The sequence below is a fragment of the Furipterus horrens genome, unplaced genomic scaffold (assembly GCF_987537825.1).
Source record: "Furipterus horrens unplaced genomic scaffold, mFurHor1.1.pri manual_scaffold_17, whole genome shotgun sequence".
Lineage (NCBI taxonomy): Eukaryota > Metazoa > Chordata > Mammalia > Chiroptera > Furipteridae > Furipterus > Furipterus horrens.
Window position 1 is genome coordinate 53878570 of NW_028327187.1, and position 24209 is coordinate 53902778.

General features: G+C 38.8%; 1 protein-coding gene across 2 annotated transcripts in view; it reads right to left on the reverse strand.

Annotated features, from left to right (window-relative positions):
* Positions 1 to 24209, reverse strand: part of DNAAF6 (dynein axonemal assembly factor 6) — a 114361-nt gene that overhangs the window by 31523 nt on the left and 58629 nt on the right. For both annotated transcript variants that reach the window (XM_090264714.1, XM_090264713.1), the window contains one exon: positions 2453 to 2538. In XM_090264714.1, the coding sequence (XP_090120840.1) occupies positions 2453 to 2538 (86 nt within the window). The remainder of the gene's footprint in view (positions 1 to 2452; positions 2539 to 24209) is intronic.

Sequence of the window (24209 nt, forward strand, 5' to 3'; positions counted from 1 at the left end):
TCGATTCCCAGTCAGGGCACATTACTAGGTTGCATGTCAGGTCCCCAGTTGGGGGCGCGAGTGAGAGGCAACCACACAGTGATGTTTCTCTCCTTCTCTTTCTCCTTTCCTCTCTCTTACAAATAAACAAACAAACAAACAAATTTAAAATAATTAGAATACCATTAAAAAGCAATAAATTTAGGAAAAGAATAAAAATGCATAATCTGGCAAGACAAGAAAATAACTCATGAAGAATATCATGATGGAGCTCATCCCAGTAATATCTGTTTTTTACTGCTTTCTTCTCTTTCTGGATCTGCCCCTTGTCAAAGTTTCATGGGTTTCATATCTTTCTTTCTGGCTGGCTGGCTATGAAGAGATCTAGCTGGATTCTAGGGCTGCTGTTCTCTCACTTGTGTGTCTGCCAACCTTTCCTCTTACCACAGCTCTCTGCTGAGAGCTTCACTTTGTTGGGTCCCCCCGACTGGTCCTGTGGTACCCTCTAGCCCTCTTCATTTTTTGTTTAGCAGTGCTACTATGCCTGCAAGCTGGCATGCATACCCAGAGTCCTGGTAAATTCTCAGTTCTTGTTTCAGCTCTTCCAAAAAAAGTCTCTGCATGACTTCCAAACTGCAACACTGGTCTTCGTTTTGCTTAGCAGAGCCTTTGTTCATGCACATAGGCTTGCCAGCCCAGGGGTCCCTATCAAGTCTTGTGTGTCACCTCAGCCTTCCCCTGTGTGGGCCCCTCTCTGCAACACCAGTCTGTGTTTTTGTTTAGCAGAGCCCTTTGCCAGCTTGGAGGCCTACCAGCCCGGGGGTCTCTACTAAGTCTCGGTCCCACCTCAGCTTTCCTTCTAAGAGTCTCAGTTTTGCCCCTGTACTTCAGCAGCAGTCCCTGTGGGCCTCCAATCTCCGTGCTCTCCCCCACTTAAAAATTCATACAGTCTCTTGCAGTTAGGGCTGGCCACTGTCTTCCTATGCCTCCAACTATTTCACCAAACCTTCTTGCTGACTCCCTCCCAGATGTCATTGGACAGGGAGCCTATGGCAGGAGTGCAGTTTCTAGGCAGATCCTAGCTAATGAGCCAGTCAGCAGCTGAACATATGAGGTGTGGTGGAGGCTCTGGTCTGTGGAGCCCTATAACTCTGCTTGGAGAGTGCGGGACACGGTTTTTGTCCTCTCTCACGCTGTTCCAACACTCCTATCCCTGTTTGCCCTATCTGAAAGCTGCTCTCACTCACTCTCCACTCCATGTTTGTACTCCATGTCCTTCCACTATGGGAGCAAGCAGACAAGACTGCTACTTACTCCACTGCCACCTTTTCCCCTCTGAATGTAATTTTTATAACACGAGACAATCATGAGGATACATTTTTGAAATTGCTATATAAGTAATGAGAAAATATTTATTATTTTCTTATTTGGTATTCATCTGAAGATCATTTTGAGTTCAGTGCATCAAGTGTAGAAATCAAGGTTAAGCTATATATACATATATATATTATGTTGTTTATACATATAAGTCCTTTGTATAAGGGATCTACTTTTTTTTTTTTTAAGCTCTAAGATCAACAAGGTTGAATTATAGGCAGTGGTAATGGAAACAAAAGAATGTGCCAGTAGCTGACTTCTTCCACCCAGTTTAAAATGTTGATGAGTTGTAGAGAAAAGAATCACTGCAGTCAGCCAAAGTGTGCTCACTGCTATGTATCCACACGAAAGTGAACAAAGCAGTGATATATATATATTTTATCTAGCATACAGCAAGTTCAACTGATTTCCTTTTTATAGAGTTTATTTTGAGAAACGGGACTGATTCATACAGGTTTCAGGATAAACATTTTACATAATTTTTTACTGTTTGTACTCTCTTCAGAACATGATTTGAACCTGCGTAATAAGACTATTTTGAAAATATAAAAATATTTAATTAACTCATTACATTATCAGCTGTATCATCTGTATTATTTCAAAAATACTCACACAACTTGAGGATCTAGTGTTAAATTAGCTCTTAGAATTTTTAAGTAATTGATGACAAGAGGTTTCGTTGATTTTTAGATGAATATAATGAAATTTAATTTTAGAGCCCCCGTCATATCCAATACATTTAAAAATATTGCTTCTCTTATGCCATCACAGAACAACAACAAAAAAATACAATACAAAATTTAAGGGATTTTCATCTCTAGTTACATTTCCTAACAGATAATCCAACTGTATTTGAATGTCAAGGACTGTGTTTTGGTGATATCAAATGTACAAATGCACAGTAGAAAAAAACCATAGGTATTTCCAAATACATTTATGTTTATGTTATGTAGATCAAAAATCTAAATGATTAACTGACTTTTTAACTTTTCTTCATATTTCAGGGGTGATAAAAATAACTATATTTTTAAAAAGAATATTGACTAAAAATTCATTAATATTATAATACATCATTCTAGTTCTAAATTTTACTCACTTATCAGGAGTACAAAGGTCAAGGATCATTTCCTGGACATTAATTTTAATGTCAGAAGGGTTTGTATTTGGCAGTTTAATTTTAACCTGAAAGAGAAAATGTGAAGAAAAATATTATTGTCTTGAAGAACATTCAATTTGGAGAGTATAAGAAAATATAGGGAAATTAGATCTAATATTTATTAAGTGCCAATTATGTACTAGGCCATGCCCTTTCCTCATAATAATCCTGAGAAGCAGGGATTATTACCTCCATTTTACATATGGAGAAACTGAAATAAAGGGAAGTGTAGTGAGTGACCCAAGGGCAATAGTTTGTAATTTGACTAAGAAATATCTGACTGAAAAACTATATAGAAACACTTTGGTTACTTGGCTGTAACCTTCATTGTCTGAAAGTCCATCCCAGTACATCGGCTAAAGTTGAAGACCTTCAACTACCTTTATATCAGTGGGTTCTTTATAATTAAAAAAGGTTAGTTCTCATGTTAGGTATGGGTTGATGATGCCATCTGGTAGTCTCCTGGTATAAATTCCCATACCACACTTCCTAGAGAAGTATAGGAGTCCAGAAAGGTTATTAACATATGAGAAATAATAATATAACTCCTCCACATAAAATGGGAATATTTATTAGTTTGTTAATATTTCACTTGGAAATGTCTCATTTCAATTACCACATAACCCAGCAATTACACTTCTGGTTATATACTCAAGATCATTAAAAGCAGATGTTCAAACAAAAACATGTACATAATGTTTTTATTCACAGCAGCAGTATTCACAATGGCCAAAAGACAAAAACCACCCAAATACATATAAACTGATGAATGGATAACTAAAATATGGTGTATCCATAGAATGGAATGTTATTCAGCCATAAGAGGAAGTGAAGTACTATTATATGGATAAAACTTGAAAACATTAAATAAGTAAAAGAAGCCAGGTACAAAAAGGACCTATTATAGGGCTTCTATGCAAAATATGCAGAATAGGACAATCCATAGAGACTGAAAACAGATGGGTGGTTTCAAGAGGCTGGGGAGAAAGAAAAGAGAAGTGACTTTTAAATGAGTATGAATTTCCTTTGGGCTGATGAATATGTTCTGAAATTATATATTGATGATGATTGCACAACATTGCGAATGTACTAAGTGCCACTCATGGCAAAGTTTATATTAGGTGTATTTTATCACAATAAAAAGTCTCATCCTTCTAATTTAGTTAATTATCTTTTTGATAGAAGTTGATTATCTATCTACCTGTCTGTCTATCTGAGATGTCATGGCATATGGTTGTCAAAAACAAAGAAAAACAACCTAAGCTTCAGGTAAAGTATGAAGCCCTATCTAAAATGAGTTAAAGACTTGAGATAGTGGACATCTGGTGATTTCAGAGCTAGAATGACAAGGATAAAAAGCCAAAGGTTTTGAGAGGAGATCCAAGATGGCGGAGGAGTAAATGGAAGCTACACTAACCTCCTCCCAGGACCAGTCTGGATTTACAACTTAATTTTGGAGAAATCATCTGGAATAACCAACGGAACACTAGCTGGAAAGAAGTCTTATAACCACAGAGAGACAGAAAAGGCCGCTACACCACAACTTGACCGGTAGGGAGTGCGGAGACGCGGAAGGGCTGGCTGGGCTCACACGGGTGGCAGCTGAAGGGACTGAGAAACAGCTCAGCAGCCGGGGATTCCCCCTGAGAAGGGCAGGGTCTAAACCCCCAGCTGGGCTTCCCAGTCTACAGCAACAGAGTGGAAAGTAAAACAGTATCAGCTGTGAAAAGCGAAAAGCCACAGGGTTTCTTGCTAGCCGGAGAGAAACAGCAGGAGAAAAAGAGCTCTTAAGTGGATCACATACGAAAATATTTTGGCCACCACTTACCCTGGGCTCAAGCAGAGGGAAGGCAGAGAGGACTGGAGACACTTGGGGAGAGTTTGGCACGGTGGCTTTGAGGGGAGAACTGGAGGAGCAGCCGACTGGGTCCCAGTGCTGACTCATCCCCAGTACTGCGGGTAGACCATTCCCCTCCAAGTGGCGTCAGCCTGAGGGGAAGCAAAAGCCCTGCCGACAGGAATTAAGCTGCCACACCCACAGTCCTTAAGCCTGACAGCTAATCACAGATTGAGTAGATTAACAATCAAAGAAGACAGACAACAGCAGTAGATCCATGGAAGTCTCCAACAGGCTGCCTAGGGCCAGACTGGTACATGATCTGACGCCACCAGAGGCAGATCCAGGAAGTGCAGATCATTCTAAGAAGCACCAACAAACAACAGGAGTCAAAAAAATGGGGAGACAGAGAAACAACCTCCCATCATAAGGAAAGGTAGAATCCCCAGAAAGAGTGCTAAATGAAATAGAGGGGAGCGAACTATCAGATATGGAATTCAAAACATGGATTATGGAGAAGCTGAATGAGCTCAGCGGACACTACAAAGAACTCCAGGGAAACTACAAGGAACTCTAGAAAAACTACAAGGAAATCACAGAGAATTACATGAGCATGAAAAAGGACATAGAAGCTATCAATAAGAGCCAGGAGAAAATGAAGAATACGATCTCTGAATTGAAGAACACAGTAGAAGGAATTAAAAGCAGGCTGGAGGAAGCAGAAGATCGGATCAGCGAGTTGGAGGACAACGTACACAAAAACTCCCAGACAATGCAACAAAATGAAAAAAGACTGAACAAGACTGAAGAGGTTCTAAGACAGCTGCAGAACAACATGAAACGTAATAATATCCGTATCATAGGAATTCCAGAAGGAGAAGAAGAGGAGCAAGGGATAGAAAACCTCTATGAAAAACTAATGACAGAAAAGTTCCCTAACATGAGGAGAGAAAGAGTAATGCAAGTCCAGGAAGCACAAAGTGTCCCAATGAAGATGAACCCCAACAGGCCCACCTCAAGACACATCATAATTAAAATGGCAACATTCAAAGACAAAGAGAGGATCCTAAAAGCAGCAAGAGAGAAAAACAACTAATAACATACAAGGGTACTCCAATAAGGCTATCATCAGATTTCTCAGCAGAAACACTACAAGCCAGAAGGGAATGGCAAAAAATATTCCAAGCAATGAAAAACAAAGGCCTACAACCTAGAATATTATGCCCAGCAAAGCTCTCATTCAAAATGGAGGGTGAAATAAGGAGCTTCCAAGACAAAAGAAGGCTAAAAGAATACATCTCCACCAAACCAGCAATGCAAGAGATGCTAAAGGGTCTGCTCTAAGAAGATAAAGAAACAGAGAGAGACAGAGAAGAACACGAGTACAAAGGGGAAAAATGACAATGAATAAGTACTTATCGGTAATAACCTTAAATGTAAATGGATTAAACGCTCCAATTAAAAGACATAGGGTAACTGAATGGATTAGAAAGAATGACCCACATATATGCTGTCTACAAGAGACCCACCTTAGAACAAAAGATCTACACAGACTGAAAGTAAAGGGATGGAAAAAAAGTATTTCAAGCAAATGGGCATGAAAAAAAAGCCGGGGTAGCAATACTTATATCAGACAAAACAGATCTCACAGCAAAGTCCATAAAAAGAGACAACGAAGGGCATTTCATAATACTTAAGGGAAAAATCCATCAAGAAGATATAACCTTTATAAATATATATGCACCCAACTTAGGAGCACCCAAATATATAAGGAAACTTTTGAAAGACTCCAAGAAAGATATAGACAACAACACACTCATAGTAGGGGACTTTAACACCCCATTGTCAACAATGGACAGATCTTCGAAGGAAAGAAACACCAAAGATATTGAGGCACTGAACAACACTCTAGATCAAATGGACTTAGTCAATATATATAGAAGTTTTCACCCCAAAGAAGCAAAATATACATACTTCTCAAGTGCACATGGAACATTTTCAAAGATAGACCACATGGTAGGACACAAAACAAGCCTTAACAAATTCAAGAAAATGGAAATTATATCAAGCATCTTCTCAGATCACAATGGCTTAAAATTGGAAATCAACCTCAAGAAAAAACTCAAAACATTCAAACTCATGGAGAATGAATAACATGCTATTAAATAATGAATGGGTTAACAATGACATCAAGGAAGAAATTTAAAAGTTTCTGGAAACTAATGATAATGAACACACAACAACCCAAAACCTATGGGATACAGCGAAAGCAGTCCTAAGAGGAAAGTTCATAGCAATACAGGCCTACCTAAAAAAGCTACAGGAATATCTAATAAAAAATTTAACCCTACAGCTACAAGATCTAGAGGAAGAACAACAAGCAAAGCCCAGATCAAGTAGAAGGAAGGAAATCATCAAGATCAGAGCAGAATTAAATGACATAGAGTCTAAACTAACAATTCAAAAGATCAACAAAAGTAGGAGCTGGTTCTTTGAAAAAATAAACAAAATTGACAAGCCTTTAACCAGGCTCATCAAGAAAAAAAGAGAGAGGACCCAAATAAATAAAATCAGAAATGAAAGAGGAGAAATCACAATTGATACCACAGAAATACAAAGGATTATAAGAAATTATTACAAACAACTGTATGGCAAGAAATTTGACAACCTAGAGGAAATGGACAAATTCCTGGAAACCTATAGTCTTCCCAAACTGAATCAAGAAGAAGCAGAAAGTCTGAATAGACCAATAACAGCTAGTGAAATTGAAGCAGTAATCAAAAAACTCCCAGCACACAAAAGCCCTGGACCGGATGGCTTCACAACTGAATTCTACAAAACATTTAGGAAAGAACTAACTCCTATCCTTCTCAGACTATTCCAAAAGATACAAGAAGAGGGAAGACTGCCAAACTCATTCTATGAAGCCAGTATAACCCTAATTCCAAAACCAGGTCAAGACACAACAAAGAAAGAAAACTTCAAGCCAATATCGCTGATGAACATAGATGCTAAAATCCTCAACAAAATATTGGCAAACCGGATCCAGCAACACATTAGAAAGATCATACACCACGATCAAGTGGGATTCATCCCAGGGATGCAAGGATGGTTTAACATTCGCAAATCAATAAACGTAATACATCACATAAACAAAATGAAAGACAAAAACCACATGATAATATCAATAGATGCAGAAAAAGCATTTGATAAAGTACAACACCCATTTATGATAAAAAACTCTCAGCTAAATGGGAATAGAGGGAGCATACCTCAACATAATAAAGGCCATATATGAGAAACCTGAAGACAACATCATACTCAATGGGCAAAAACTGAGAGCATTCCCCCTGAGATCAGGAACAAGACAAGGATGTCCGCTCTCCCCACTCCTATTCAACATAGTCTTGGAAGTTCTAGCCACCGCAATCAGACAAGAAAGAGAAATAAAAGGCATCCAAATTGGAAAAGAGAAAGTAAAACTGTCATTATTTGCAGATGACATGATAGTGTACATAGAAAACCCTATAGACTCCACAAAAAAAGTACTCAACCTAATAAGTGAATTCGGCAAAATAGCAGGATACAAAGTCAATATTAAGAAATCAAAGGCATTTTTTACACCAACAATAAAAACTCAGAGATAGAAACTGAAAGAAAAATTCAATTTACCATAGCAACAAGAAAAATAAAATACCTAGGAATAAACTTAACCAAGGAGGTAAAAGACCTGTACTCAGAAAACTACATAGCACTGAAGAAAGAAATTAAAGAAGATACAAATAAATGGAAGCATATACCATGTTCATGGATGGGAAGAATCAACATCATTAAAATGTCCATACTACCCAAAGCAATTTATAGATTCAATGCAATCCCTATTAAAATACCAGCAACATATTTCACAGACCTAGAACAAATACTTCAAAAATTTATATGGAACCAAAAAAGAGCCTGAATAGCCACAGCAATTTTGAGGAAGAACACAGTAGGAGGAATCACAATACCTGATATCAAACTATACTACAAGGCCACGGTAATCAAAAGAGTCTGGTACTGGCATAAAAACAGACATAGATCAATGGAACAGAATAGAGAGCCCAGAAATAAACTCAGGTTCATATGGTCAACTAATATTTGACAAAGGGGGAAAGAATATCAAATGGAGTGAAAAGAGCCTCTTTAACAAATGGTGTTGGGAGAACTGGACAGGGACATGCAAAAAAATGAAACTAGACCACCAACTTACACCATTCACCAGAATAAACTCAAAATGGATCAAAGACTTAAATGTAAGCCGTGATACCATAAAAGTCCTAGAGGAAAAAATAGGCAGGAAAATTTCAGATATCCCACATAGCAACATTTTCACTGATATATCTCCTAAGGCAAGGGAAATAAAGGAAAGAATAAACAAATGGGACTACATCAAACTAAAAAGTTTCTGCTCAGCTAAAGAAAACATCAGCAAGATGAAAAGGAAACCAACCATATGGGAAAATATATTCACCAATGACATCTCAGACAAGGGATTGATCTCCAAAATATATAAAGAACTCATACGACTCAACACCAAGAAGACAGACAACCCAATTAAAAAATGGGCAAAGGACCTGAACAAACACTTCTCCAAAGAAGACATACAGAGGGCCCATAGACATATGAAAGTATGCTCAACATCACTAGCCATCAGAGAGATGCAAATAAAAACCACAATGAGATACCACCTCACACCAGTCAGAATGGCCATCATCAACAAATCAACAAACAACTTGTGCTGGAGAGGATGCGGAAAAACGGGAACCCTGGTGCATTGCTGGTGGGAATGCAGACTGGTGCAGCCACTATGGAAAACAGTTTGGAATTTCCTCAAAAAACTAAAAATGGAACTGCCTTTTGAACCAGCAATTCCATTACTGGGATTATATCCGAAAAATCCTGAAACACGAATTCAAAAGAACCTATGCACTCCAATGTTCATAGCAGCACTATTTACAATAGCCAAGTGCTGGAAACAACCTAAATGCCCATCTGTAGATGAGTGGATCAAAAAACTATGGTACATTTACACAATGGAGTTCTATGTAGCAGAAAGAAAGAAGGAACTTCTACCATTTGCAACAACATGGATGGAACTAGAGAGAATTATGCTTAGCGAAATAAGCCAGGCAACGAAAGAAAAATACGTTATGCTGTCACCTATTACAGGAAACTAATGAACAACACAAACAAATGAGCAAAATTGAACCAGAGGTATGTAAACAAGGAGTAGACTAACAGTAACAAGGGGGGAGGTGGGAGGGAGAAAAGGGGGTAAGAAGGGGAAGTGTCAAATCAAAGAACATGTATAAAAGACCCACAGATATGGGCAACTGAGTGGGGACTGAATGTGGGGGAAGGGAGGGGCAGGATACATGGAAGCAAGAGGGGAAAAAAAAAGTGAGACAACTGTAATGGAAAAACAAACAAAAATATTTTTTTAGTGGGGGAAAATGAAAATATGAAGAATGGAAATGCCAGTTCAGTGAATATTAGGACAAAGATTTTCCTTCACGTTGTATATTTTTCTCCCTATTTGATCTCTCCAGAGTTTGGCATTCTAAACAAATAAGTAATGACTTAAGTTTCTTTGCATAGAACTAATAAGACCACTTGTTAATAGAGGTTCCTTTTTCTGACCAAGCCTTTGACTGGAATGTCAAGCCTAAAGGAGACATGCTTGGGCTCAGGTTGTTACCAAAAAGCCCTAAGGAACTGGGAATGACTTTCAAAGGTAATAAAAGCCCGCGAAATAAAAGGCCTGCTGCCATGGCTGGTTGTGCGGTCCACAGCAATCTCTCCAGTGAAGGAACGAAGATTGTTTTCCTGAAAGATGGCTAGAAGGGACCTTAAGGCACAATGGAAAACCAGAAAGACTTGGAAAGGACAGGTGTGTACAGGCAAGGATGAATGCCAGGTATGTGGCCCAGCTTCTGTGCCCTGAAGAGCAGACTGAGGGCCACCCTAAATGTTCCTTGGGTAAGTTCCAGCAAAACAGAACTAAAGATCATAAATGATCATTTGCTGCTCTTGTTGTTTTTATGCAAACGAACAGGATAAATTAAAAATGGACTTAATGTAGTCCCTTTAAAGACAAGGATAGTAATCTTGGGGAGAAAAATCATTATTCAAGGAAAATCACAATGATCAGTGGCAGACTGTAAAGTAAGGCAGCTAACCGTCTTACAAGCTTCTTCTCACTTAAAAAATGGTTTCACTTGAAAATTAAACCATATCTGTGATATCACCAAAGAGATTCAAGTTGCAGGCAAGTAGTATGTCAAGTGCCTTGCAACTGGATGTCTTCCCAATAAGACAGTCTTACAGATTTAGAGACTTGTTTGTTGGTTATGTTACATAAATTAACATGTATTTTCAGTTTTCAAAGGGCATAAGCCTATGACCGCATTACCTGAGTGATTGTCTGTACGCGTAAGCCTCACTTAATCCTCTCTGCAGCGTTGCCTCCTGAGACTCAACAGTTTGGCTGAACTAAATGGCTGGGTTGGTGAAGAATGGGGTGGTCTGTGGGCTTCACTTTAAAACTGAATTCTCTTTTCTATCCTAATGGCTTGGACAGAAAGGGCCCAGAGGTCTGAGAGAGGGGAAACATAAACTATTTCCCTCAGCCCAAACTAAATATAATGGGCAAAAGGGTTTTGGACAGGCGAGATGTGCCTAGCAGACCTTCCTCCAAAGAAGCCCCTTTTTTTTTTTTTCTCCTAATGTGGAACATTGAAAAATTAATCCCTGCCTTTTGTCACCTAGTAGTTATGGATTGAATGATGCTTTTTAACCCTTTTTGCCAAATCTGTTGCCCCCAGAACACAACAAGGATGCCAGCCTGCTAAACCAAGCACACCGTTGTCCGGAGACAGCCAACTGACCTGGAGTCTGCACAATCCTTCCCCATGTGGGAAGGCCACCCTCCCCTCCACACCCCCACTCTTATTAGGGATTTCTGGACCCAAGGGTAGGTAGGACGACGACCATGTCCAGCTTGAAGCAGCTAGAGGAGCTTGAGACCTTCGCCCATTGTCCTTTACAAGATTACAAAGGGTCTTAATATCTGAGAGGGAGGGATAGTTATTTTTTATGAACCATGGGTATGGACTTGGGGGGGGGATGCTGGGGGAGGGAGATACTGGGTGGAGGGGAGTAAAGGGGAAAAAATTGGAACTACTGTAACAACATAATCAATAAAATATACTTAAAAAAAAAAAGCCAAAAGTTTTGAGGACAATACATAACAAGTAATTAATTGAAAAAAATGGAATTCCCTATAAAAAGCTTAAAGTAGGCAATAGTATTTTTGCAATATAAACTATGTACCCATACATGGCTGTGAATTACAGCTTTCTTTATTAAATCTCATTATTAAAAATATAGGTAAATAGAGGTATAGAGGTCCCACTATCTAAATATATCCCATCCTTCTCCTCACAGGAGATCCACTAGCTCCACCCTTCTGACTCCCCATGCTCCCTTCCCTCTTGAGCTCAGGCCCATGGCAGAATCTTGTATAGATGGAGATGTATGGCTCTAGGATGGGGGACATTTTACCCTTCCATATCCAACTGGTACACAGCCCTTCATTCACATGGTCAAATATTGGTCTGTTTGGGCTTGAAAAAGTCTGCTGGCCTCACCCTGATGACTCCCTGAGAACCAGCCACATCACAAAAGTCTCTGACCATGCAGCAGGTCGCAGCTAGATTAGGTATACCCTAGGAAATTGGCTGAGTGGCCTCAGACTCAACACTGGAATGGAGTTTGAACCTGTATCAATCTAGTGAACACTAATCATCCCCACCAGGTGACTTATTGAGAACCTACTTCATGAAAGTTGAGTAAATCCAAAGACTTTTTCAGTGACTGAGCCTATCAAGCAGATGGCAGGTGGAGGTACCCAAAGGCAGATCTCTGGTTCTGGAAGGTTTTCTGGCCTCCCCTGCCCCTGGGCCCACTAATAATAAAAACTGGCCTTTGTGCATAGCTTGGTCCATTCTGCATACAACTAGGCCTGGCAGAGGCAGCCACAAACTGTGGAACATTTTTTAGCTCCAAACAGGTTGCCAGGAACAGTCAGAGGCAGTCTGATACTGGGCAGAACCAGAGTTCCCTCCCAAGAGGCCCCAGAACCAATACAACCAGTAGCCAACTTCAGACAACATCAGAGCAGAATCCAATTAACTTCACAGTGGCATAACCAAAGAAAGATTGTGGTAGGCACCAGACCCTGATGAGGTGAATTCTGCTCCATGTGGTCAGCATCTGCACAGCAGCTCATACACTGTGGTCTTAGTTGATCTTCACAGTCAGCCAGCCTGAGGGTCAACCTCATACATGAATAGGGAAATAGCAATCAAGGCTCGATTACAACAGGAGGACCCATATAACCCACACAAAGGACATTCCTGGAGCACCCAGATCAGGTGGTCAAAAAGACTGCACCACTGGGTCCCACAGGACAGCTACTACCTAAGGCCACCCTACCAAGACTGGGAGTTATGGAAGATCTACTTACCACATAGAAACAAACACAAAGAAGCAGCTAACATGGTTGGTGAGACAAAGAAATAGGCTCCAAATGAATGAACAGGATAAGTCTCTAAAAAAGAGCTAAACGATATGGGGGCAAGCAATTTACCACATATAGAGTTCAAAAAATGGTTATAAAGATGCTCAAGGAACTAGTGAGAACTTGAATAAAGAGAGAGCAAACATAAAAAAATAGAACCACCCCCCAAAAAGGAACCAGTCAGAAATGAAGAGAACAATATCTGAAGTGAAGGAATAAACAGTAGGTTGGATGAAGCAGAGGATCAGATCAGAAATTTAGAAGAAAAAGTAGCAGAAAATACCCAATCAGAGCAGCAAAATGGAAAAGGAATTAAAAAACAAGGTTAGTTTCAGGGACCTTTGAAACAACATGAAACATAACCTCCACATCATAGGGGTACCAGAAAGAGAAAAGAAAGAGCATGGTATCAAGAATGTATTAAAAGAAACAATGTCAAAAACTTCCCTAACCTGGGGAAGAAAAAGATATACCAGTCCAGGAACCGCTGGGAGTCCCAAACAAGATAAACTGAAAGAGGCCCACACCAAGACGCATCATAATTAAAATGGCACATATTAAGAACAAATAGAGAAGATTAAATACCACAGAGAAAGACAGTTAGTTACATACAAGGGAGCATTTGAAAACCTCCAGTTGATTTTCAACAGAAATATTTCAGGCCAGAAGGGATTGGCTGAAATATTGAAAAGGATGGAAGCAAGGAGCTGCAACAGAGACTACTTTATCCAACAAGGCTAAGATTTGAAATTGAAGGAAAAATAAAGAGCTTCCCAGAGAAGAAAAAGTTAAAGCAGTTTATTGCCACCAAACCAGTATTACATAAACTGTTAAAGGGTCTTCTTGAAGAAGAAAAAGGAGGAGGAGGAATAGAAGAAAATATGGAAACATTTTTAAAAGAGTAAAATGGCAATAAGTACATACCTATCAATAATCACTTTACAGGTAAATGTCTCAAATGCTCCAATCGAAAGCCATAGGGTGGTTGAATGGATAAGAAAACAAGACCCATATATATGCAGTCTAAGAGATGCACCTCAGAACAAAAGATACAGACTAAAAATAAAGGATGGAAAATGATATATCATGCAAGTGAAAATGGAAAAAAAGCTGGAGTAGAATACTTATATCTGATTAAATAGAGAGAGACTCATAGAGAGAGAGCAGTCTGACAGCTGTTGTGGGGTGGGGAGCTGGTGGAGGGACAGAGGGATTGAGCAAAAAAAGAAAAAAGAAGCCTATAATAAGAGACAAAGACTGACACTACATAATGATAAAGGGAGTAATCCAACAAGAGGATATAACCTTGTAAACATCTATGCACCCAAAATAGGAGCACCTAAATATATATAACAAACCGTGATGGACATAAATAGAGAGATTGGCAGTAATACAGTCATAGTAGGGGATTTTGACACCCCATTAACATCAATGGATAGATTTTCCAGACAGAAAATCAACAAGTAACAGCGAACTTAAATTGGTTTAATTGATATCTTCAGAGCATTTCAGGCCAAAGCAGCAGAAAATACACATTTTTCAAGTGCAAATTGAACATTTTCTAGGGTAGACCACATGTGAGTACATAAAAGAAGTTTCGACCAATTCAAGAAGATTGAAATCATATCAGGCATTTTCTCTGACCATAATGGTATAAAGTCATAGTGGTAGAAATCATTCAAAGAGAAATAAATAAAAAATGCACAAAGACATGGAAGCTAAATAACATGTTACTAAACAATGAATGTATTAACAGTGAGATCAAGTAAGAAATCAAAAGATACCTTGAAACAAATGAAAATGGGAAAATAACAACCCAAAATTTATGGGACACAGTGAAAGCAGTCCTGATAGGAAAATTATAGCATTGCAGGCCTATTTCAAGAAACAAGAAAAACCTAAAATAAACAATTTTATTCTTTTCTTTTTTTTTATTTCTTTTATTTTTTGGTTTTTCAATTACAGTTGTCCCATTTTCCCCCCATTGCTCTCCCAACCCAGCCCATCCCTTCTCCCACAATCATACCCCTCCCCGTTGTCCATGTCCATGAGTAATTTATACACATTCCTTGATTAGACCCTTCCCTTACTTATCCCCCTTCTCTCCCTCCCCCCTCCCCCCCTACTGACTACTATTGTACTCTTTGTCCTATTTAGTTCATTTGTTTGTGTTGCTCTTTAGTTTCCTGTATTAGGTGATATCATATGGTATTTTGCTTTCTTTGCCTGGCTTATTTCACTAAGCAAAATTCTTTCTAGTTCCATCCATGTTGTCGCAAATGGCAGGAGTTCCTTCTTTCTTTCTGCTACATTGTATTCCATTGTGTAAATGTACCACAGTTTTTGGATCCACTCATCTACAGATGGGCACTTAGGCTGTTTCCAGCATTAGGCTACTGTAAACAGGGCTGCTATGAACATAGGGGTGCATAAGTTCTTTTGAATTAGGGTTTTAGGATTTTTCAGGTATAATCCTAGCAGTGGAATCGCTGGTACAAAAAGCAGTTCCAATTTTAGTTTTTCGAGGTAATTCCATACTGTTTTCCATAGTGGCTGCACCAGTCTGCATTCCCACCAACAGTGTAGTAGGGTTCCCATTTCTCCACATCCTCACCAGCACTTGTTTGTTGATTTGTTGATGATGGCCATTCTGACTGGTGTAAAGTGGTATCTCATTGTGGTTTTTATTTGCATCTCTCTGATGGCCAATGATGTTGAGCATTTTTTCATGTGCCTATGGACCTTCTGTATGTCCTCTTTGGAGAAGTGTTTGTTCAGGTCCTTTGCCCATTTTTTAATTGGGTTGTTTGTTTTCTTGATGTTAAGTCATAGAACCTCTTTATATATTTTGGAGATCAGTCCCCTGTCTGTGATATCATTGGCAAATATGTTTTCCCATATGGTTGGTTTTCTTTTCATCTTGCTGATGTTTTCTTTTGCTGAGCAGAAACTCTAGTTTGATGTAGTCCCATTTGTTTATTTTTTCCTTTATTTCTCTTGCCTTAGGTGATGTATCCATGAAGTTATTGTTATGTGGGATATCTGAAATTTTCCTGCCTATGTTTTCCTCTAGGACTTTTATGGTGTCACAGCTTACATTTAAGTCTTTAATCCATCTAGAGTTAATTCTTGTGTGTGGTGTAAGTTGGTGGTCTAGTTTCATTTTTTTGCACGTCCCTGTCCAGTTCTCCCAGCACCATTTGTTAAAGAGGCTCTCCTCAGTCCATTTTATGTTCAATCCTCCTTTATCAAAGATTAGTTGACCACAGAGGCCTGGGTTTATTTCTGGGCTCTCTATTCTGTTCCACTGATCTATATGTCTGTTCTTATGCCAGTAGCAGACTTTTGATCACAGTGGCTTTGTAGTATTGTTTGATGTCTGGTATCGTGATTCCTCCTGCTGTGTTCTTCTGTTTCAAGATTGCTTTTGCTATTCCGGGTCTTTTTTGGTTCCATATGAATTTATGGAGCATTTGTTCTAGGTCTGTGAAATATGTCATTTGTATTTTAATAGGGATTGCATTGAATCTGTAAATTGCTTTGGGTAGTATAGCCATTTTGATGATGTTGATTCTTCCCATCCAAGAACATGGTATTGCTTCCATTTATTTGTATCTTCCTTAATTTCTTTCTTCATTGTTGCATAATTTTCAGTGTACAGGTCTTTTATCTCTTTGGTTAAGTTTATTACTAGGTATTTTATTTTTCTTGTCGCTATAGTAAATGGTATTTTCTTTTTTGCCTGTGTCTCCAATGTTTCATTGTTGGTGTACAGAAATGCCTTAGATTTCCATATATTTATTTTGTACCCTGCTATTTTGCCAAATTCATTTATTATATCGAGTAGTCTTTTAGTGGAGTTTATAGAGTTTTCTAGGTATACTATCATGTCATCTGCAAATAGTGATAGTTTTACTTCTTCTTTCCCAGTTTGGATGCCTTTTATTTCTTTTTTCTTGTCTGATTGTTGTGGCTAGGACTTCCAACACTATGTTGAATAGGAGTGGAGAGAGTGGACAGCCTTGTCTAGTTCCTGATTTCAGGGGGAATGCTTTCAGTTTTTGTCCATTGAGTATGATGTTGGCTTAAGGCTTCTCATATATAGCCTTGATTATGTGAAGGTATGCTCCCTCTATTCCCATTTTGCTGAGTGTTTTCAACATAAATGGGTGTTGTACTTTATCAAATGCTTTTTCTGCATACATAGATATGATCATGTGATTTTTGTCTTTCATTCAGTTTAGGTGATGTATTATATTTATTGATTTGCGAATATTAAACCATCCTTGCATCCCTTGGATGAATCCCACTTGATCATAGTGTATGATCTTTTGATGTATTGCTGGATCCTGTTTGCCAATATTTTATTGAGGATTTTAGCATCTATGTTCATCAGTGATATTGGCCTATAGTTTTCTTTCTTTGTTGTGTCTTGACCTTGTTTTGGGATTAGGGTACTACTGGCTTCATAGAAAGAGTTTGGGATTTTTCCCTCTTCTTGGATTTTTTGGAATAGTTTGAGGAGGGTAGGAGTTAGTTCTTCCCTAAATGTTTTGTAAAATTCGCCTGTGAAGCCATCCGGTCCAGAGCTCTTGTGTGCAGGGAGATTTTTGATTACTGTTTCAATTTCCTTCTTTGTTATTGGTCTGTTGAGACTTTCTACTTCTTCTTGATTCAGTTTTGGAAGGTTATATGTTTCTAGAAATTTGTCCATTTCTTCTAGGTTGTCAAATTTCTTGCCATACAGTTGTTTGTAGTAATTTCTTACAATTGTTTGTATTTCTGTGTTATCAGTCGTGATTTCTCCACTTTCATTTCTGATTTTGTTTATTTGGGTCTTCTCTCTTTTTTTTGTTGATGAGCCTGACTATAGGCTTGTTGATTTGGTTTATTTATTCAAAGAACCAGCTCCTAGTTTTGTTGATATTTTGGATTGTTTGTTTCGTCTCTATGTCGTTTAATTCTGCTTTGATCTTGATGATTTCATTCCTTCTTCTTGCCCTAGGCTTTGTTTGTTGTTGTTGTTCTAGTTCTTGTAGCTTTAGGGTTAGATTTTTTATTTGAGTTTCTTCTTTCCTTTTCAGATATGCCTGTATTGCTATGAACTTCCCTCTTAGGACTGCTTTTGCTGTGTCCCATAGGTTTTGGGCTGTTGTGTGATCATTGTCATTAGTTTCCAGAAATTTCTTGATTTCCTCTTTGATGCCATTGTTAACTCATTCATTATTTAACAGCGTGTTATTAATTCTCCATGAGTTTGTGTGTCTTTGATTTTTTTCTCTGAGGTTGATTTTTAGTTTCAAGGCATTGTGGTCTGAAAAGATGCTTGATATGATTTCAATTTTCTTGAATGTGTTGAGGCTTGTTTTGTGTCCTATTATGTGGTCTATCTTTGAAAATGTTCCATGTGCCTTTGAAAAAAAATAAACCATTTAACATTACACTTAATGGAACTAGAAAAAGAACAACAAACAAAGCCCAAAGTGAATAGAAGGAAATAATGAAGATCAAAGCAGAAATAAATAAAATAGAGGCTAAAAAAAAAAAAGTACAAAATATCAATGGAACCAAGAACTGGTTCTTTGAAATAATAAACAAGATTGACAAACCTTTAATGAGACTCATCAAGAAAAAGATGATTCAGGGACTTCCGGCCAAGATTGAGGCCTATACAGACATGCTGCATCTCCCTCCACAACTAAGAAGGAAAAAAACTACCTCAAAACTAGAGACAACCAGAAGATCCAGAAAATGGAGCTGCATGGAAGTCCAACAAATAAAGATATAAAGAAGAAATAGTCATCAAGACAGGTAGAAGGGGTGGATCCGGGGCAGAGAAGACGCGATGTGGTGGCAGGAGCAGGAGCAGCAGCAGCAGTGGCAGCAGCAGACTGGCAGAAAGCACAGTCACACATTTTAAAGTCAGGAGAGACACCAGGGGAGCATTCCCAGTTCTTCACTGGACCTAGCAGCTCAGGGCCCAGCACCGGGGAAAATCAAGCCTCATTGCTTCCGACTGTGCAGACCAGTGGAGGTTGGGGTGGAGGCAGAAACTGTTAGTCTCTCAGCACAGTACGCTTGTTTAAATAGCCCCCAGAGTCCTAGAACATCCGCTGACCCACCCACTCTGGGAACGATGGCCAGGGCAGCAACTAGAGGGGCATCAGTCTGGTGCGGAAGTCAGAGAGGTGCCTGGAAAAGGAGAAAGTGCTGGGCAGGAAGCATTTTTCCCTCTTGAACACTTCCCCCCACCTATAGTGCCACAACCTGGTGAAAGAGGTCGTTCTGTACTGATGAATCCTTAAGGCTCTGCCCCTTACAAAGTAACAGGAGCGAGAGCTCTACCTGGGACATGGAGGCAAACAAACACAGGAGCCTGTCAAAATAAGGAGACAGAGAAGTATGGCCCAAAAGGGGAAATAGATCAAGGTTCCAGTGGAAGAACTAAGTGACAAGGATAAAATCAACCTAACAGATGAGGAGATAGACAACCTAACAGATGAAGAGTTCAAAACACTGGTGACAAAGATGCTCACAGGCTTGACAGACATGCTTGAGTGTGGCAAATGCATAAGAGAAGAAGTGAAGGCTATGCTAAGTGAAACGAAGGAGAATCCACACAAAACCAGTGGTGAAGAGAAGAAGACTGGGGTTCAAATAAATGATTTGGAACATAAAGAAAAAAAATAAAACACTCAACCAGTGCAGAATGAGTAAACAAAAATTGAAAAAAGTGAGGAAAACTTCCGGAATTTTGCGAAGGAGATGGACATACAAGTTTGAGAAGCACGGAGGGTCCCGGGTAAGCTGGGACCACACTAGGATGCATCATGACTGAGATGCCAAAGGTGAAAGCAAAAGACAGAGTCCTGGGGGCATCAAGAGAGAGGCGGAGAGATGCCTACAGGAGGTGGCTATAGAACTATCAGTTGATTTCTCAGAGGACACTTTGCAGGGAGGAAGGGACTGGCAAGAAGTATTCAATATGATGAAAAGCAACCTACAGCCAAGATTACTCTATCTGGCAAAGCTATAATTTGGAATGGAAAGGCAGATGAAGTGATTCCAAGACAAGGTGAAGCTAAAGAAGTTCATCATCACCAAGCCATTATTATATGAAATGTCAAAGGGACTTACTTAATAAAAAGAAGATCAAAACTATGAACACTAAAATGGCAACAAACTCACAACTATCAACAACTAAATCTAAAACATAAAAACACCAACTAAGGAAACCAGAATAGGAAAGGAATCATAGGTATAGATATCATTTGGAGGGTTATCAGCTGCGAGGGGGGAGGTGGAGAAATGGGAAATGGTGCAGGGATTAAGAAGTATAATTGGTCGGTACAAAATAGGGGGATGTTAAGAATAATATAGGAAAGGATGAATCCAAAGAACTTACATGCATGACCCATTGACATGAACTAAGGGGGGGTGAGATTGCTGGAGGGATGGGATACTGGGCAGAGGGGAGCAAAGGGGAAAAAAATTGGAACTACTGTAACAACATAATCAATAAAATATACTTTAAAAAAAGAAAAAAAAGTTGAGAGGGACACCTGGTGAGTGCTCCCAGCACCAGACCAGACCGTGCAGCTCACACTCCCAGCGCTGTGGAAAATAAAGCCTCATTGCTTCTGACTGTGCAAAAAAGCGGGGTTGAGGCAGAGGAAAAAACTGCTGGTCTCTCAGCAGAGTCTGCTTGTTTAAAGGGCCTCCATGGTCCTAGAACTTCTGTAGATGTACCCACTATGGGAACTACAGCCAGCGCAACAGCTAGAGAGGCACCAGTCCCATACAGAAGTGAAACAACTTCCTGGAAAGGGCTAGTGTTGAGAAAGCATCATTGTTCTTGTTCAGACCCCTTCCTCACCCTGTACTGATGAATACCTAAGGCTCCACCCCTTACAATGTAATGGGAGCAACAGCTCTACCTAAGACACAGAGGCAAATAAACACAGAAGCCTCTCAAGATGAGGAGACAGAGAAGTATGGCCCAAAACGGGGCACGGATCAATGTTCCAGTAGGAGAACTAAGTGATGAGGAGATAGCCAACCTAAGAGACATAGAGTTCAAAACAATGATGATAAAGATGCTCACATGCTTGATAAATAAGCTTAAGTATGGCAAATGCATAAGAGAAGAAGTGAAGGCTATGCTAAATGAAACGAAGGAAAATTCATAGAAAACCAATGGTGAAGGGAAGGAAACAGGGGTTTAAATCAATGATTTGGAACATAAGGAAGAAAAAAACCGTCAACCAGTACAGAATGAGGAAATAGGAATTGAAAAACATGAGGAGAGACTTAGGAACCTCTGAAACAACTATAAATGTGCCAACATCCAAACCATAAGGATACCAGAAGAAGAGGAAGAGCAAGAAATTGAAAGGTAATGTGAGAAAATAATGAAGAAAAACTCTCTAAATTTGGTGAAGGAAATAGACATACAAGTCCAGGAAGCACAGAGAATCCCAAACAAGCTAGATCCAAAAAGAACCACACCAAGACACATCATAATTAAAATGCTAAAGGTTCAAGATAAAGAGAGAATCTTAAAAGCAGCAAGAGAAAAGCAGAGAGTTACCTACAAAGGCGTCCGTATAAGACTATCAGCTGATTTCTCAAAAAAAGCTTTGCAGGCAAAAAGGGGCTGGCGAGAAGTTTTCAATATGATGAAAAGCATGGACTTAAAACCAAGATTACTCTATCCAGCTAAGCTATCATTTATAATAGAAGGGCAGATAAAGTGCTTCCGAGACAAGGTAAAGCTAAAGGAGTTTATCATCACCAAGCCATTATTATATGAAATGTCAAAGGGACTTACTTAAGAAAAAGATCAGAATTATGAATATAAAAATGACAACAAACTTACAACTATCAACAATCGAATCTAAAAAATGAAAACAAAATCCAACTAAACAAACCAGAATAGAAACAGCATCATAAGTATGGAAATCATTTGGAGGGTTATCAGCTGGGAGGGAGAAGAGTGAATAAATGGGGAAATGGTGCAGGGATTAACAAGCATAATTGGTCGGTACAAAATAGACAGGGGGAAGTTAAGAATAAAATAGGAAGGGGTGAAACCAAAGAACTTATATATATGACCCATGGACATGCACTAAGGTGGGTGAGATTACTGGAAGGAAGGGGGGTACGGGGCAGAGGGGAGCAAAGGGGAAAAATTGGGACTACTGTAACAACATAATCAATAAAATATACTTTTAAAAAAGGAAAAATTTCATTCAATAAATAAAATCAGAAATGAAAGAGAACAACTGACTTCAAAGAAGTAAGGGGGATTTTAAGAAAATATTATGAACTGTATGCCCCAAATTAAACAATCTGTACAATATGGATAAGTTTCATTAAAGGCCAATATCCTTAATGAACATAGATCATAAAATCCTCATGAAAATATTAACAAACCGAATAAAAAATAATTCTAAGCCATGATCAAGTAGGCTTTATTCTGGGGATGCAAAGTGTACAACATTCGTGAATCAATAAACGTGATACCCCACAGAAACCAAATGAAGCATAAATATTTCATGATCTTATCAATAGATGCAGAAAAACAAAACAAAAAATATTTGCTAGAATCCAGCACCGAAGTATGATAAAAACTCTCAGCAAAGTGAGAATAGGGGGAACATGTCTCAACATAAAAGTTCGTATTTGACAAACCCACAGCTAATATCATATAATATATACGAGGTCAGTCCAAAAGGTATCCAGCCATATAATATGAAAAATAGAGACATTCATTGAAGAAGATACAAGATACAAGAAACATTGTACATAGAACAATGATGCCTCAGTCCCCTTCAAGGTAGGCACCTTAGTACTGCACATAGTTCTCCCAATTGCCATCAGTTGCCCTGTTGTATTTTTCTGAATTTCATCAATAGTGTGAATCTCCTTGGCTGCCTGTCTGGAAAAAGTCCAGCCACTGTTAACATAATGAGAATGGTTTGTGTGACACTGATGTAACCTGGCAGCCAAGGATAGTGGACTGGAATGTGCATGTGTGAATAATGACAACTTCACTGTACTAGTCTGTGGGGGTGGTAGGTTCTGTTGAGTGAGCATGCGTGCTGTGCGGCCATCCCATTCTAAATGACTAAGCAAGTGGAGCAATGAACCTGCATCCAATTTTACGTTGAGCTGTGACATTTCTCCATGGAAACTATTCAGAGGATTCAGAAGGCTGAAGCTATGGGCAATGGTGACTGGCAGCTTCATCATGGCAATGCACCCACCGATGCTCAAGTTTCCTGCAAAGTTTTTTGAGAAACATCAAATCACCGAGGTGACTCAGTCTCTTTCCATCCCAGATTTGGCACCCTGTGACTTCTAGTTTTCCCTGAACTAAAATCACCTTTGAAAGGGAGGAGATTTCACACCATCAATGAGATTCAGGTAAATATGATGGGGCAGCTGATGGCAATTGGGAGAATGTTGTGAGGTCCCAAGGTGCCTACATTGAAGGGGACTGAGGTGTTGCTGTTTTATGTGCAATGTTTCTTGTATCTTGTATCTTCTTCAATAAATGTCTCTATTTTTCATAGTATTTGGCTGGATACTTTCTGGACAGACTTTTTGTTTTGTGTGTGTGTATGTGAGTGCACGCATGTGTCCTATTGTTTATATTTTTTATTAAACAAAAAATTACCTTATTTATGTTTTGAAAGTTTAAATCTTTGTAATTAGAGACACCTTATATTAAAGAAATGAAACACTTCTCAAACAGGTGGTTATAGGCAATCTACCTCAAAGTAAATGAATGTTCTGTTGGACAAAGACTCATTTTTTTTGTAATAACATTCAGATCTGACAGTCAAGTTGAGATATTCTTTAGTTGCAAGATGACTCATATACCCTGGACCAAGAGATATGAATATTTGTTTCTTTTTTCCAAAATGTTTAGCTCTTTCAAGAGAAAATATTATTTCCTCAGGTTGAAATGACATTTGAAGAAGGAAAAAATGTCTGACTTCTTTGAAATTTAGATCTAGCTTTTGGGTAGTTTCAAAGTTGTTCTTGAAATCACTTGCAACTCTAGTGAAGGGTAGTTCAGAAATGACAAATTTTTCCTTTTAAGCAAATACAAATTAATGTACTAAAATGGAAAGGCAGGAAAGGAGTGGGAACAAATTAAGTGAAATGGTGCATAATAATATCTTATAAGAACAAAGATTCAATGAAAAATCTTAATAAAAAAATCCTCCTGA